This window comes from Dipodomys spectabilis, unplaced genomic scaffold (assembly GCF_019054845.1).
Source record: "Dipodomys spectabilis isolate Male_0828 unplaced genomic scaffold, ASM1905484v1 ptg000085l, whole genome shotgun sequence".
Classification (NCBI taxonomy): Eukaryota; Metazoa; Chordata; class Mammalia; order Rodentia; family Heteromyidae; genus Dipodomys; species Dipodomys spectabilis.
Window position 1 is genome coordinate 5,620,099 of NW_024870762.1, and position 13,003 is coordinate 5,633,101.

Below are 13,003 nucleotides of genomic sequence, written 5' to 3' on the forward strand. Positions count from 1 at the left end.
AACCACCCTGGCCTCTAGAAGGCAAAGCCACCAACACCAGCAAACAGCCTCAGGCATGGCTGGGCCCTCAGTCCTCAGAGAGATTCAGGGGGCCCTCCACACTCCAGGCTGAGCTTCTTGATTTATCCCCAGATGCCTTCATTTAAGCCAAGTTTTGGGGGCAGACAGATGAAACATCACCCAGTACAGACAAGCACACTGAGGGCTATTCTCTTGCAAACAGAACCAAATAAAGTAGGCCTGCTAGGTGAGCCCTCAAGACACCCCAGATCAGGACTGGAAGAATAGACTCTCAGGGAAGGCTTAGGGTAAGCTTCCTGTACCCCCTCCTCCAAATCACCATCTCCTCAGTATCTTTCCGACTGCCAGCTCCCCTAAACAAAGCGCATCCCAGGACCTGAGAGTTGGGGGTGGGGTGGATGATGAGGGTGGTTGCTGGAGTCTCCAAGGAAGTGGGGGAGCAGGCTCTGTAGGTGCCCGTCTGAGGCTCAGTCTTTGAGGGGCTTGGGGAGGAGGGTTTGCTGGAAGCTCTGAGGGGGATCTGTGTGAAGGTATTGGGGCTGGGGGGGGGGGTTGGGGAGCAGGAAGTTGTCCCCAGGGGAGCCATCCAGGCCCATTCAAGGGTTGAGCACTTGTTTAGGGTTAGAGCTGCCCCCTCTGGGGACTGGGATTGTCCAGCCAAGGCCATTGTCCTGCCCCCTTCCCCCCAGTCCCTCCCAGGCCTCTTTGAACCTGAAGTCAGATATTTTTTTTCTCTCCACACCCCTTGGTCTCTACCCAGGAACCGAAGCTGGAGGCTTAGGATGTGTAGGTGGGGGAGGGAGAGACCAGAGCCAGGCTTGCTATGGCTAGAAGCAGCTGCTGAGCACCTACAGTGTGGGGATGGGGAGCTGATAGTTCAGGTTTTGCATTTGGGGACTTGTGATGAAGTTGCCACTTTTTCCTTGGTCGGGATATAGGTTCAGTCAATCCACAGCCAGGACCTATAAGGGAAGTATGTGTATGTGGGTCCGTCCCTTAGTCTGTTAACTGAGGAGTCTTTGGAGCCCAGAACTGAGCTCATCCAGTCCTGTCCATGAATATGCTCTTGGAAATAGACCTTGATGGGCAGATGGGTCCCTAGCCACAAAGCTTTGAGGCAACTGGATTTGGGCAGTATCTGGATGGGAATGCCTAAGTTTTTGAGGTGTGTGTGTGTGTGTGTGTGTGTGTGTGTGTGTGTGTGTGTGTGTGTGTGTGTGTGTGTGTGTGTGTGTGTGTGTGTGTGTGTGTGTGTGTGTGTGTGTGTGTGTGTGTGTGTGTGTGTGTGTGTGTGTGTGTGTGTGTAATGAGCTGCTGGCTTGTGTGATCCTGTTCATGAACTGGATGCTGGCTTGTGTGATCCTGTTCATGAACTGGATTAATGAATTGCATTCATAAATCCTATTAATGAATTGTAGCAACCCATACATGTTCAATAGACATTTGAGAGGGGTGGTTGGGGGTCCTCCAGTGAGGGGACAATGCCAGGGGTCTTTGGGGTGGTGGTTAAACACCCGGTTCCTAAAGAATGTGGAGGTGTCATAGAAAGAATTAATTCTGGGATGCATAAGGCCCAAGAGATGGGGTGTCCAGTCGAGTGTTCCTAATTTTGCCCTTCCCCAGACATCACAGCCAAAACGGGCAAACAGACTTCGCCTCAGTTTCTCCCACCCCCCACCGCCTGCTCCTCCACCCCTCCAGAGGGCGGGGCCAGAGGTCAAGGCTAGTGGGTGGGATTGGGGAGGGAGAGTGGTGCTTGAGTAGTTTTCATTTCTTCAAGGGCCCCGGCTTGGGGTGCCCTTCTTCCCCCATGGCCGGACACCTGCCTTCTGACTTCCCCTTCTCGCCCCCACCAGGAGGTGGGGGCGACGGGCCTGGAGGGCTAGAGCCGGGCTGGGTGGACCCTCGTACTTGGCTGAGCTTCCAAGGCCCTCCTGGTGGGCCTGGAATCGGGCCGGGGGTTGGACCAGGTTCCGAGGTATGGGGGATTGCTCCTTGCCCTCCGCCATTTGAGTTCCGTGGAGGAGTGGCGTACTGTGGACCTCAAGTTGGAGTGGGCCTAGTGCCCCAAGTCGGGGTGGAGCCCTTTCATCCTGAGGGTGAGGTGGGAGCCGGGGTGGAGAGCCACTCGGAGGGGGCTTCCCCTGGGCCCTGCACTGCCCACCCTGGTGCTGTGAAGCTGGAGAAGGAGAAGCAGGAGCAAAACCCTGAGGTGAGCAAGACAGCATGGGGACAGGCTGCCAGAAGCAGCTAGGCTGGCAGTGGCAGCAATTGGGGGCAGGGGTGGTGGTGGTAATGATGGCCTCCAGTTGCCCAGGCCTGGAACCTGTAGGGATCAAAGTAGTCCAGTCACCCTAGGCAGAGATAAGGGGGTGGTGGTGACTTCAGGAAGAATCAGAAGCTAACAGAGATTGTCCCTTGATTCCTCTGGTCCGTTGCTTTGGTCTGGCCTTGGTTAGTTAGTCGCTAAGTACCAGCCCTGCACCTTCTCCAGGGTTTGAGCCTCTTCTCCTGTCCGTCCTCCTTTTTTGGGAAAACATTGTTCCGCAACCAACCTACGATCTTGGCCTTAGGGTTAGGTATGGCCCCCGGGTTAAAAGGCTTCTTATCTGGGGTCATTGTTCCTGAAGGCTAGGGTGTGACTGTTTTCTGATAGGTTGAGTTTGGGCTGTCGGTGTTGAGTGGAGTTGGGTTTGTCTCAAGTCAAGTTTATTGGGCTAGCTTGCCTTCCACCTTTGTAAAAAGCCGGAGGTACTGATTTGCTCGATTCTTGTTTCTTAAGCTGTTTAAAAAAAAAATAAGGAAAAAGGAACTTCAGGAGAAGGTCCCCCAGCCAGTCTGTCTATAAATGCAGGTTCACTTGAGCAACTGCCGGCCTCCAGCCCTGCTAGGACTATTAAAGGTGTATGTTCCGCACCTCAGAAGCAACAAGTGCTAGCAATTAGAGATGAAGTACCAAAACCCTTAACCGCCATTGAAGGTGTGAGTGGAAATCTGGGTGAGGGAGTTGCTCCGGCTGCTGAGAACTAATGGCTGCCAATTTGGGTCCTCTTCCTAAGTGCCTGGCTGTGTGCTCCTTTTAGACATCATTATCTCATTAGCGACACCAAATCTCCGAGGGAGGCATTATTAGCTTATTTCACGGGTCTTAACTGCTGAATGAGAGCAGAACTATAGTTCACTTTATTCCAAATCCTCAAAATCGGATTTGGAAAGGCTGAGCCCTGCGAGAGCAGACTTTTGTGAATGAACATTTGCCTATTTGAAACTGACAGCATCCAGTACTTTTGAAATACTTTTTACTTTTTTAACTTGTTATTATTTTTTTGGTGGTACTGGGGTTTGAACTCACTTGGCTTGCCAGATTGGTGTTCTGCCACTTGACTCTTCCCTTCCCCGCACCCCAACACTTCCATTAAGAATTCTAGGATCATATAAAGACTGTTTCTCTCTGCCTGCTGCTACTCTGTGCTGACCAGCTCTTTCTAGAGTTGCCCTGAGGCTCCTCATTCCTATTGCTCGAACTCCTATCTACTCTTCCTCACTCTCATCTACCCTCAAGGATCACGTGCCATTAGACTTCAGATAACTTCTGAGTTTTTCCACCTTTTGTGAGGATGCCCAGAGTCACCCTACCTTCTTGGGGCTACCCATTTTTTTTTTTTTCCATTCACATCCCGAATTCACTTGTGAGGAAGCATTGTCAACCTGAGCCGTTGTTGGCAGCTCACACCTGTAATCCTAGCTACTCTGGAGGCTGAGATCTGAGGATCACAGTTGGAAGCCAGCCGGGGCAGGAAAGTCCTTGAGACTCTTATCCCCAATTAAATTGCAGAAAAAGCCGGTGGCGCTGTGGCTGAAGTGGTAGAGCGCTAGCCTTGAGCAAATAGGAGCTCAAGGACAGTGCTTGGGCCCAGAATTCAAGCCTTAGGACCAGTTAGTCACATCCTATCCTGTCCTAGCCACTAACATCCATGCTGGGATTAAGGCAGTAGCCTCCCTACAGTAGTGTCACATAACAAGAGCCAATGTTTTAAAATACGAGTTAGATCATTTCACTCAGCTAGCTGAAGTCACCGTAGCTTCTTTTGGATCTGCCTAGCTTATTTGACCTCATTAAATACCACCTTTCAATTTTGTTTATTTATTGTGTTGGTCTTTGGGCTTGGACTGGGGGAGGGGAGGGAGCTGGGTGCTATCCTTCCTTTCTCTCCCCCATTCTCCCTTCTCCTCCCTCCTTCCTTCTCTCTCTTTCTTTTTCTTTCTCCAGTACTGGGATTTGAACTCAGGGCCTGGGCACTGTCTTAGCTTTTTTGCTCAAGGCCAGTGCTCTACCACTTTGTTTTTTTTTTTTTTTTTGGGGGGGGGTGTCTGGTCGTGGGGCCTGAACTCTGGTTCTGAGCGCTGTCCCTCAGCTCTTCAGCTCAAGGCTAGCACTCTACCACTTGCGCCACTTCCAGCTTTTTTTGCTTTTTGCTTATGTGGTGCTGAGGAATTGAACCCAGGGCCTCAGGCATACAAGGCAAGCGCTCTACCACTGAGCCAACTTCCCAGCCCTACCACTTTGTTTTAATAGACTCAAACTTCCTCAAGCTAGGGATGACACTCGGTCAAACACTTGTCTTGAATATTGAGTTAGGCGCAGGGAGTTTACTGTGTAATCTGGCAGGTGTTCTAAGGTGGAGGCTAAGAGCTTGGTTTTCTATCTTCGCATGGTACTCTGTCTACTGGATATGCCAGTTTCTGGGGACATAGCTTCTTGTCACAAGGGGATGAGCAATTGATAATGAGGCTGTTTTGAGCAGATGGTCTGGGAAGCTGAGACATTCCCTCAGACTATTCCTTTGGGATCATAGTCAGCTTCTCAAACCCTGAACACAAAAGGTAGAGTTGAAGCTGGGTGCCAATGGCTTAACCCCTGTTATCCTAGTTACTCAGGAGGTTGATACTCAGAAGGATCATAGTTCAAAGCTAGCCTTGGGCAGGAAAGTCCGCAAGACCCTTACCTCCATTGAACCCATCACAAAGTGAAAATGGAGCTGTGGCTCAAGTGGGTCCAGTGTTAGCCTTGAGTAAATAAGGAGGGACAGATCCCAGGCCCCTCCAACTCCAGGACCACCTCTATCCCCCCATACACAAAAAGAGTTGATAACTGGTATGTCTGTTTTTACAAATTCTCTGCTTTTTTGTTTTGTTTTTAAAATGCAATCTCAGGACAGCAAGGATCTGCAGCAAGAACTTGAGCAATTTGCCAAGCTGCTGAAGCAGAAGAGGATCACTCTGGGATATACCCAGGCTGATGTGGGGCTCACCCTGGGGGTTCTCTTCGGTGGGTTTCCCCCTCCCCTTTGGATGTTCTCATACCATAGTGACCATCTTTTCCTTGGAAGGAGCATTTCCTGAATTTAGGCTTTTCCTCCCCAGCGAGGGAATGAGGGGAGGGTGCTTCAGGAGGCTAGTCTACCCAGTTGGAGGCTTGAGCTGCTTTAGAAGGACCAGGCGGTGTCCTTGAGTGGGAGCTGTGAGGATGGGAAGAGGGGCCTGAGTCTAACACATGTCCGTTCTCTCTCACCTGGCTTCCCCCAGGAAAGGTGTTCAGTCAAACCACCATCTGCCGCTTTGAGGCTCTGCAGCTTAGTTTCAAGAACATGTGTAAGCTGAGGCCCCTGCTGCAGAAGTGGGTGGAGGAAGCTGATAACAATGAGAACCTTCAGGAGGTGAGGGGGCTGTGGTGGTGGTGGTGGGAGGCTGCTTGGCACCTGCATCATCTCAGCCCCGCATCCATTGCTTCCAGCCTTGGCTTGTGGTTCTCCCTTTCCCACATGGGGACAGCGCTGTCTTGTGGGCTCTGGGGCTGGGATTGGAACCCAGGGCTTTTGCTTGCTAAGCATGTGATTTCCCACTGAGGCACCCTGACCCTCCCCACCCCCTCAGCCCAGGACAGCAGTTTGCAGTGGGATGGAGAATGATACGATCCTTCAGTAAGTATCTCTTCTAGGAAAGGATTTGAACCCCTGGGTCTAAACTCCCCCACTTCTGGTATCATCCTTTCTCAGGATCTCCCCTCTCCCAGCTCTGGTGACCATGCCCCTTTAGCAATTGTTGGCAAGTCACTGTCCCTTTGATTTTGGTGATGTTCAGCAAATCTAAAGCCCTGCTTTTGTTTCCTCTCCTGCACCTGCCCAGATATGCAAAGCAGAGACCCTTGTGCAGGCCCGGAAGAGAAAGCGAACAAGTATCGAGAACCGTGTGAGAGGAAACCTGGAGAGCATGTTCCTGCAGTGCCCCAAACCCACACTGCAGCAGATCAACATTATCGCTCAGCAGCTCGGGCTGGAGAAGGATGTGAGTACCTCATGCCCTGGCCCTGTGTTCTCTAACCTCTTTCCCAGCTTAGGGAAGGGGTGGTAAGGCTCCTGTTGTACCACTCCAGGGCTGTTGGCCTTAGGGGAATGACTCAAGTCCTGAGTTTATGGTCTAATGTCATTTTCTCCTGTGTTGTCAACTCCCAGGTGGTCCGAGTGTGGTTCTGTAACCGGCGCCAGAAGGGCAAACGATCAAGCAGTGACTATTCCCAACGAGAGGATTTTGAGGCAGCAGGGCCTCCTTTCCCAGGGGGACCTGTAGCCTTTCCTCTGGCCCCAGGGCCCCATTTTGGAACCCCAGGCTACGGGACCCCTCACTTTGCCACACTGTACTCCGTCCCTTTCTCCGAGGCAGAAGCCTTTCCCCCTGTCCCTGTCACCACTCTGGGCTCTCCCATGCATTCAAACTGAGATGCCTGCCCTTCCTAGAGATGGGGGAACATAGAAAATGGGAGAAGCTAGGGAAGGAGAGCCTGGAGTCTGTGCCAGGGCTTTTGGGATTAAGTTCTACATTCACTAAGGAAGGAATTGGAAGCACAAAGGGGGGGGTGGTGGTCCTGGGGGGAAAGTGGTTAGAGGGAAGGTGAAGTTCAATGATGCTCTTGATTTTAATCCCCATGTTATTCAACTTTGTTCTTGAATAAAGAAGCCTGGGACACAGTAGATAGATAATTCTGTCTTTAGTTTATCCTTTAGTTCCTGAAGAGGGAGCAGAGGTGGAGAAAACTAATGATCCATACTAACTGCTTTCATACCATTTTGAAATGGAGACATCACCTAAATTGCTTTGTTTTTTTTTTTTTTTTGGGTCCGGTCGTGGGGCCTGAACTCTGGGCTTGGGCGCTGTCCCTCAGCTCTTCAGCTCAAGGCTAGTGCTCTACCACTTGAGCCACAGCGCCACTTCCGGCTTTTTTCTTATGTGGTGCTGAGGAATCGAACCCAGGGCCTCGAGCATGCAAGGCAAGTGCTCTACCACTGAGCCACCTTCCCAGCCCACCTAAATTGCTTTGTGTGTATGCATGTACATGCACACTGGGACTTAAACTCAGGTCCTTCATATTCCTGCTTGAGTTTTTGGTTCAAGGCTGGGGCTTCTTCACTGGTATCATCCCTTTCATCATTCTCCCCATCCCTCCCATCTCTGCTCATTTTACCTGCCCTTCCCCTAAGAACCTGACTACATTCCCAGAGCTTTCTAAGAACTAGGAAGCAAAGAGTAGCAAACCCACAAAAAAGCCAGGTCCACAAGAATAAGAACTCAGGGATGAATGAAGCTGCTTATGCTTTATTTCATTTGGAAATAAAAAGTGAAGTTTTGAAAAGCCAGCTCAGTGAAATCATGGTTAGTGACAGGCTGGCCACAATGTAAAAAAGTTTGGGGGCTGTGCTGCAGAATTTTCTCAGAATGCTTTAGGTGATACCAACCATCCAAGAACATTAACAAAGCTGAGCATGTCATGTCGCTCAGTGGTAGAGCTTGCCTAGGAGCCCAAGGTCCTGGGTGTGATCCAAAACTCTGTCATCTTGGCCATGAGTACTCCGTGTCTGAGTCAATGTATTCATAGCCACAGACCTTTGCCTGTAGTTATTCTCTCCTGTGGAGGGAAGGGAAGAAGGAAAGCATCCCTTAATATCCAGTATGTACTCCTTCCATGCCCAATCGTGGACTGGAGGTGCTAGTTCTGTTTCCTTTGACCTGGTGATGGGCCTTAGGTCTGGAGCCCACAGGACACCTTGGACACTGGAAGTCAGCCTCCCTGGCAGCCTGATGCTGATGCCAACACAAGCCATATAGTGCCAGATAGCACATCCATCACACTGAACGCAGGCCACTGTTTCTTGGGGTGGGCTGCAACAGGTGCTGGGCAGGGCTCCCCACCCCAAACTGAGGGGGAATCCAAGGAAGTGCTCACAGAGTGCAGGCCATGTTTATTGAAGGAAGTGATACATACCCCCATCACTGAGAAGCCAAGACTTTACCCCTGGGTAAAGGGTGTGCCCAGGGAACAGTGAGCCTAGCTCTTAAAAGAACTGGAATGGGCTCTCTCTGTTCTTTTCTAGCTCTTTCTCAGCTCTTTACTTCTCTCTCCCAGCTCTCTTCTCTTTTCTAGCTATCTCTTTCCCACCTTTCCTAGATGCTTTCTTTTCTAGCTCTTTTCTCTCTCTTTCCCAGCTCTCTTCCAGCTCTCGCTCTTTCCCAGGCCTTTTTTTCCCAAGCATGTGGAGGGCCAAGATAGCCTGGTGCCAGCCAGAACGATGAATAAACCTACCCCTTACCTGAAAAAAAAAAAAAAAAGAACTGGAATGGGATTATAGTCTTGAATGTAGGAAGCAATCTTAGGGTTGGTGTAGTTTGCCTGATAGAAAAAGATAATCTGGTTCATTCAGCTGGGCATGAAGTAGGTACTCATAATCCTAGAGCTGGGGAGGCTGAGGCAGGATACTCAAGTCTGATGCCATCCTGAGCTACATAGTGAGACACTATCTTAAACACACACAAAACGTCCTCAGCATTTAGTTGGACCTTGACAGGTCTGCCGATGTAAACTAGACTAGTCTCTTAACTGAGTCCTGCCATAAACACCAAATGTTAGGATTACAAATGTGCTCTCCCCCCAAGTCCTGGAGATTGAATTTAGGGCACTGTCCCTGAGCTTCTTTTGCTCAAGGCTAGCACTCTACTTTGAGCCACAGTGCCACTTCTGGCTTTTTCTGTTTATGTGGTACTGAGGAACTGAACCCAGGGCTTTCATGCATGCTAGGCAAGCACTCTACCACTAAGCCACCTTCCCAGCCTACAAGGGTGCTTTTTTTTGGTGGTGGGGGGGGTGGTGTCTATTTTTACTCCCAGTGCTGGGAATCCAACCTGGTGCTTTGGTGCTTGCTAGCCACTACTCCCAGTCTCCCAGGAATTTGTTTCTCACACTTCAGTTGTTTTAACTCTTGCCCCTACCCCAACTGACTTCTTCCTCTGTGCATATGTCAAAACTACTCTGGGGGTCTCGCCATTCCAGTATCTCTTCTGCTTTTGTCCTCTACCCATCCTCACTGAGGCTGACATGACAAGACAGAGGATGCCACTTACCCACTGGATGTCAGTGGGGCTTTCTCCACACGGAGTTTCTTCCTAGGCCCAATAAGTACTGGTGGGGGGCTCTCATCATCCAGTTCTGCCAGCACTCGGTGAGCTGATTTCCTCCGATTTCGTGGGGGTGGGGCAGGTGGGGTTTTCACTTCCCCAGGTGGAGTGGGAACAGGCAGGCTGTGTGGCCCACCCCCACCCCGGGAGAAGGTGAGGGGCTGGGTCCTGAGCTTGCTGAGGCTGCCAATGGAGTTGAGAATCAGTGTGGCCTTGGGGGCAGGGGAAAAGGTGCTGAGGGGTCTCTGTGGGGCCCCCTGGGAAGGCAGCATGGGCTGGAAACCTGTCCCAGCCCCGGCTTCTCCCTTAGAGCGTGGGATGGTAATGGCAGCGAAGTCCTGAGGTTTGACCCGGACTTGTTGGAACATGAAGTAGAATTCTGAGGAGCTGGTTCCTGGGGGCCCTTCAGGGCCAAAGGTCAGGAGGTCACCATCACTCAACTCCAGCCTGTGACCCTTTGGGAGTCGGACATTATTGACCAAAGTCCCTGTTGATGGTGCAGAAGGAAACAAGAACAGAAATGACCAATCAGGAGTAGAGAATCTTGCCCTGTTTGGTTTTCCCCCTGGCAGGTGACACCATCTATAGTGGGAAACAAGTTTATTTGTTTAGTTTTTAATTTATTGGTACCAGTCTTGGAGCTCAAACTCAGGGCCTGAGCATTGTCCATGAGCTTCTTTGCTCAAGGTTAGCCTGGTACTACTTGAGCCACAGTTCCACTTCTGGCTTTTTGGTGGCTAGTTGGAGATAAGAGTCTCACAGGTGGGCTGTGCAGGCTGGCATCGAATTGAAACCCTCAGATCTCAGCCTCCTGAGGACCTAGGATTACAGCCACCACCAGTGGGTAAAAAGTTTACTTTTCTTGTGCTCTCCCATGGATGGGCTTCTAGTTCATTGTGCTTAGGCCTGCTCCCACTCAAAGAACAGGTAGTATATAGCTCAATCTAGTTCAAATCTTGGCTCTACCACTTACCAGCTTTTTTTTTTGGTCAGTTGTGGGGCTTGAACAGGGCCTGGATACTGTCCCTGAGCTCTTGCTCAAGGCTAGCACTCTACCACTTTGAGCCACAGAGCCACTTCCAGTTTTTGAGTGTTTAATGGAGATAATAAGTCTCAGGGGACTTTCTGCCTACCTTGGCTTTGAACTATGATCCTCAGATCTCAGCCTCCTGAGTAGTTAGGATTACAGGTGTGAGCCACTGGCACCTCTTTTGGAAGCAGGGTCATACTATGTGTGTAGCCTAGAGGTCTCAAACTCAAGATCCTTCTGCCTCAGCCTCCCAGAGGCTAGGATTACAGGTGTGTGCCACCAAAACCATCTATGTTTCTTAACCTCTGTGCCTTATTTTCCTTGTTTGTAAATAAGGTTTAGTGCCATGTACATTTGATGCACTTAAAATGGTGCCATAATAAAACAGCAAATTCTTCAATGAGATGTTGGCTATCATAGCCCTCAACATCCCAGAATAGAGAATTCACCAAGCCTTATGTTTTTTACCTATGAGGAAATAAAGCCTTAGAAAGGCGAACTGACAGGCCTGAGGTTTTGCCAGCGGCCAGTGATAGAACTCAATTGTAAACCCAGGTCTCTTATTCTTGCTGGTCCTGGGGCTTGAACTTCAGGTCTGGGCACTTTCCCTGAGCATCTTTGGCTCAAGACTAGCTAGCACTCTACCATTTGAGCCATAGAGCCATTTCCAGACTTTTCTGAGTAGTTTATTGGAGTCTCACAGACTTTCTTGCCCGGGCTGGCTTTGAACTGTGATCCTCAGGTCTCAGCCTCCTGAGTAGCTAGGATTACAGCTGTGAGCCAATGGCAAATCTAGGCCTCTTGAGGCTGCCCTGAATCAGGAAGAAAGATACATATCCAGGTCTCTACATGCATCACAATTGATCTAATACAGAAACAAGGTGCCTTAGCAAAACTGGAAAGTGAGCCAATTCTGAACTTAGGCATGTGGCATTTCACTGTTGATGTCCCCAATCCTGGATCTACCTCTTAGCCTTGTAGAGAAGAAGACAGAGGACTGGATCAGTACTATCTGACTAGGTAGGGACTCTGTGGATACTTTTACTCATTTCAACCTGCTGCTGCCCAGCTCATGGCTCACCTTGGCTGCTGTGGTCCTCCAGGCTGACCCTCCAGTCATCACCTCGTCGCTCAGCATGCAGCTCTGCGTGGACCCCAGAGATGAGGCCTGGCTCCTTCTGGGGTCGCAGGGCTACATCACACAAGTCAGCCCTGCAACCCAAACGATAGGTGCAGCCAGTTCCGGTAGGGGGGTGGAAGGTGTAGAGATCACCGCCCCTGCCTCCCCCTATTCGCAGCAGCTGGAAGCAGGGCAGCATGGGTGGTGCTTAGCTGGAAGCAGGACAGCATGAGTGGGGCTTCATCCGCACCACCTCTTCCACTTCAGGAATCCATCACCTTCGCCAAGCACTAGGCTTAAGTTCACTTCTCAGTCTGATGCAAATGAGCTGTGAAGAAGTGTAACCTCACCTTGGAGTACACAACCTGAATAGCGAGAATTCAGAGTGCCAGCAAGCCTAGGAATGCAATGCAAAACAAACAAAAAGGCTATTATGCAGATTGACAACTAAAAAAATTTCCGAGCAAGTCCTGTTGTAATGCAAAACCAAGTACACTTCCTAGGGCACCTCCGTTGGGCCGTCAAACATCAGGGAAGCCTCCAGTCTGAGTAAAACAACGATTATTAGGCGACTTCGGGATGGAGAGGTCGGTGCACAAACGTACGTGCGAACGCGCACTTCTCATCTCAGCGTAACAAGAAGAGAAGCCGGCTGTCAAGCTTGTTTATCCAAAGAGCACCCCTCCCGTTGGCCCGCGCCCCACTCTTCTGGCCAATTTCTTATTCACAACGTTTGAATCCCTGGGGGAAGTAATCCACCGTCACCCCCAAAGGGCAGTTCAGTGCAAACAGTTCGCTAAATGCTCCAACAAAGCGGACCACATCCCTTGTCATCTCGGCTACTCGGGGTGGGATCAAAAACCGAGAAAGGACCTCCTAACTATCCTGCAAGGCAAACTCCGTCTTCTCCGTTCCTCACCTATCCCAGTTTCAGATCTACCTGCGCGGGGCAGTCTCGGAATGGCCTCGGCTCCAGTCAGTGCCCTGGAGTTCCAGGGTTGGGACCCGCTTGCTCTTCCGCTGCAGTTTGACAGCCAGGAAGCCTGGGCTGGGAGGGGCGCGGCCGGAGCGCGCGGGCAGCTCAGGCCCCTCCTTCGGAATTCCCGGGTCCGACTTCGCGCCGAGCTAGCCCGCCCCCGTCCTGTTTCTGATTGGTCAGCTCATTTGCTCTCCTGTGCTCCATTGGACGGCCAGCTGGGTAGGTCCTCTATCTCCCGCCTTCTGCGTTTTCTGATTAGTTCTCAGGTTTTCCCGGGTTCCTGGAGTGGGGTGGAGCCGTCAGGGCGCGTAGAAGTCTCGACGCGTTAATTAGGCCCAGCCTTAGACTC

The 13,003-nt window shown here is 50.8% G+C and overlaps 2 protein-coding genes across 6 annotated transcripts; one reads left to right on the forward strand and one right to left on the reverse strand.

The window, feature by feature from the left end:
* Nucleotides 1-1,831: 1,831 nt before the first annotated feature.
* Pou5f1 (POU class 5 homeobox 1) lies at nucleotides 1,832-7,058 on the forward strand. 3 transcript variants are annotated; one of them, XM_042684118.1, is made up of 6 exons: nucleotides 1,832-2,233; nucleotides 2,944-2,952; nucleotides 5,236-5,350; nucleotides 5,608-5,738; nucleotides 6,208-6,366; nucleotides 6,534-7,058. In XM_042684118.1, the coding sequence occupies exons 1-6, from the start codon at nucleotides 1,832-1,834 to the stop codon at nucleotides 6,795-6,797; spliced, it is 1,080 nt and encodes a 359-aa protein (XP_042540052.1). In that variant the 3' UTR covers nucleotides 6,798-7,058. The 3 variants fall into 3 exon arrangements, with proteins under 3 accessions (XP_042540052.1, XP_042540050.1, XP_042540051.1); XM_042684116.1 differs by lacking the exon at nucleotides 2,944-2,952 and having other exon boundaries at nucleotides 1,832-2,234; nucleotides 5,228-5,350; XM_042684117.1 differs by lacking the exon at nucleotides 2,944-2,952.
* Nucleotides 7,059-7,651: 593 nt separating this feature from the next.
* Tcf19 (transcription factor 19) lies at nucleotides 7,652-12,749 on the reverse strand. 3 transcript variants are annotated; one of them, XM_042684121.1, is made up of 4 exons: nucleotides 12,616-12,748; nucleotides 11,637-12,072; nucleotides 9,472-10,012; nucleotides 7,652-7,981 (listed from the first exon to the last, which is right to left on the reverse strand). In XM_042684121.1, exons 2-4 carry the CDS (start codon nucleotides 11,872-11,874, stop codon nucleotides 7,972-7,974), a joined length of 789 nt encoding a protein of 262 aa, XP_042540055.1. In that variant the 5' UTR covers nucleotides 11,875-12,072; nucleotides 12,616-12,748; the 3' UTR covers nucleotides 7,652-7,971. The 3 variants fall into 3 exon arrangements, with proteins under 3 accessions (XP_042540055.1, XP_042540056.1, XP_042540057.1); XM_042684122.1 differs by having other exon boundaries at nucleotides 12,595-12,748; XM_042684123.1 differs by lacking the exon at nucleotides 7,652-7,981 and having other exon boundaries at nucleotides 9,468-10,012; nucleotides 12,616-12,749.
* Between the last annotated feature and the right edge of the window lie 254 nt (nucleotides 12,750-13,003).

Excerpts from the sequence above, each read along its gene's own strand:
- Pou5f1 (XM_042684116.1), top strand. The coding sequence starts at position 1,832 with ATGGCCGGACACCTGCCTTCTGACTTCCCCTTCTCGCCCCCACCAGGA. Across the intron at positions 2,235-5,227 it reads GCAGGAGCAAAACCCTGAGG|AATCTCAGGACAGCAAGGAT; the intron begins TGAGCAAGACAG and ends TTTTTAAAATGC. Across the intron at positions 6,367-6,533 it reads AGCTCGGGCTGGAGAAGGAT|GTGGTCCGAGTGTGGTTCTG; the intron begins GTGAGTACCTCA and ends GTCAACTCCCAG.
- Tcf19 (XM_042684121.1), bottom strand. The coding sequence starts at position 11,874 with ATGCTGCCCTGCTTCCAGCTGCTGCGAATAGGGGGAGGCAGGGGCGGT. Across the intron at positions 10,013-11,636 it reads GGAGGACCACAGCAGCCAAG|GGACTTTGGTCAATAATGTC; the intron begins GTGAGCCATGAG and ends CACCATCAACAG.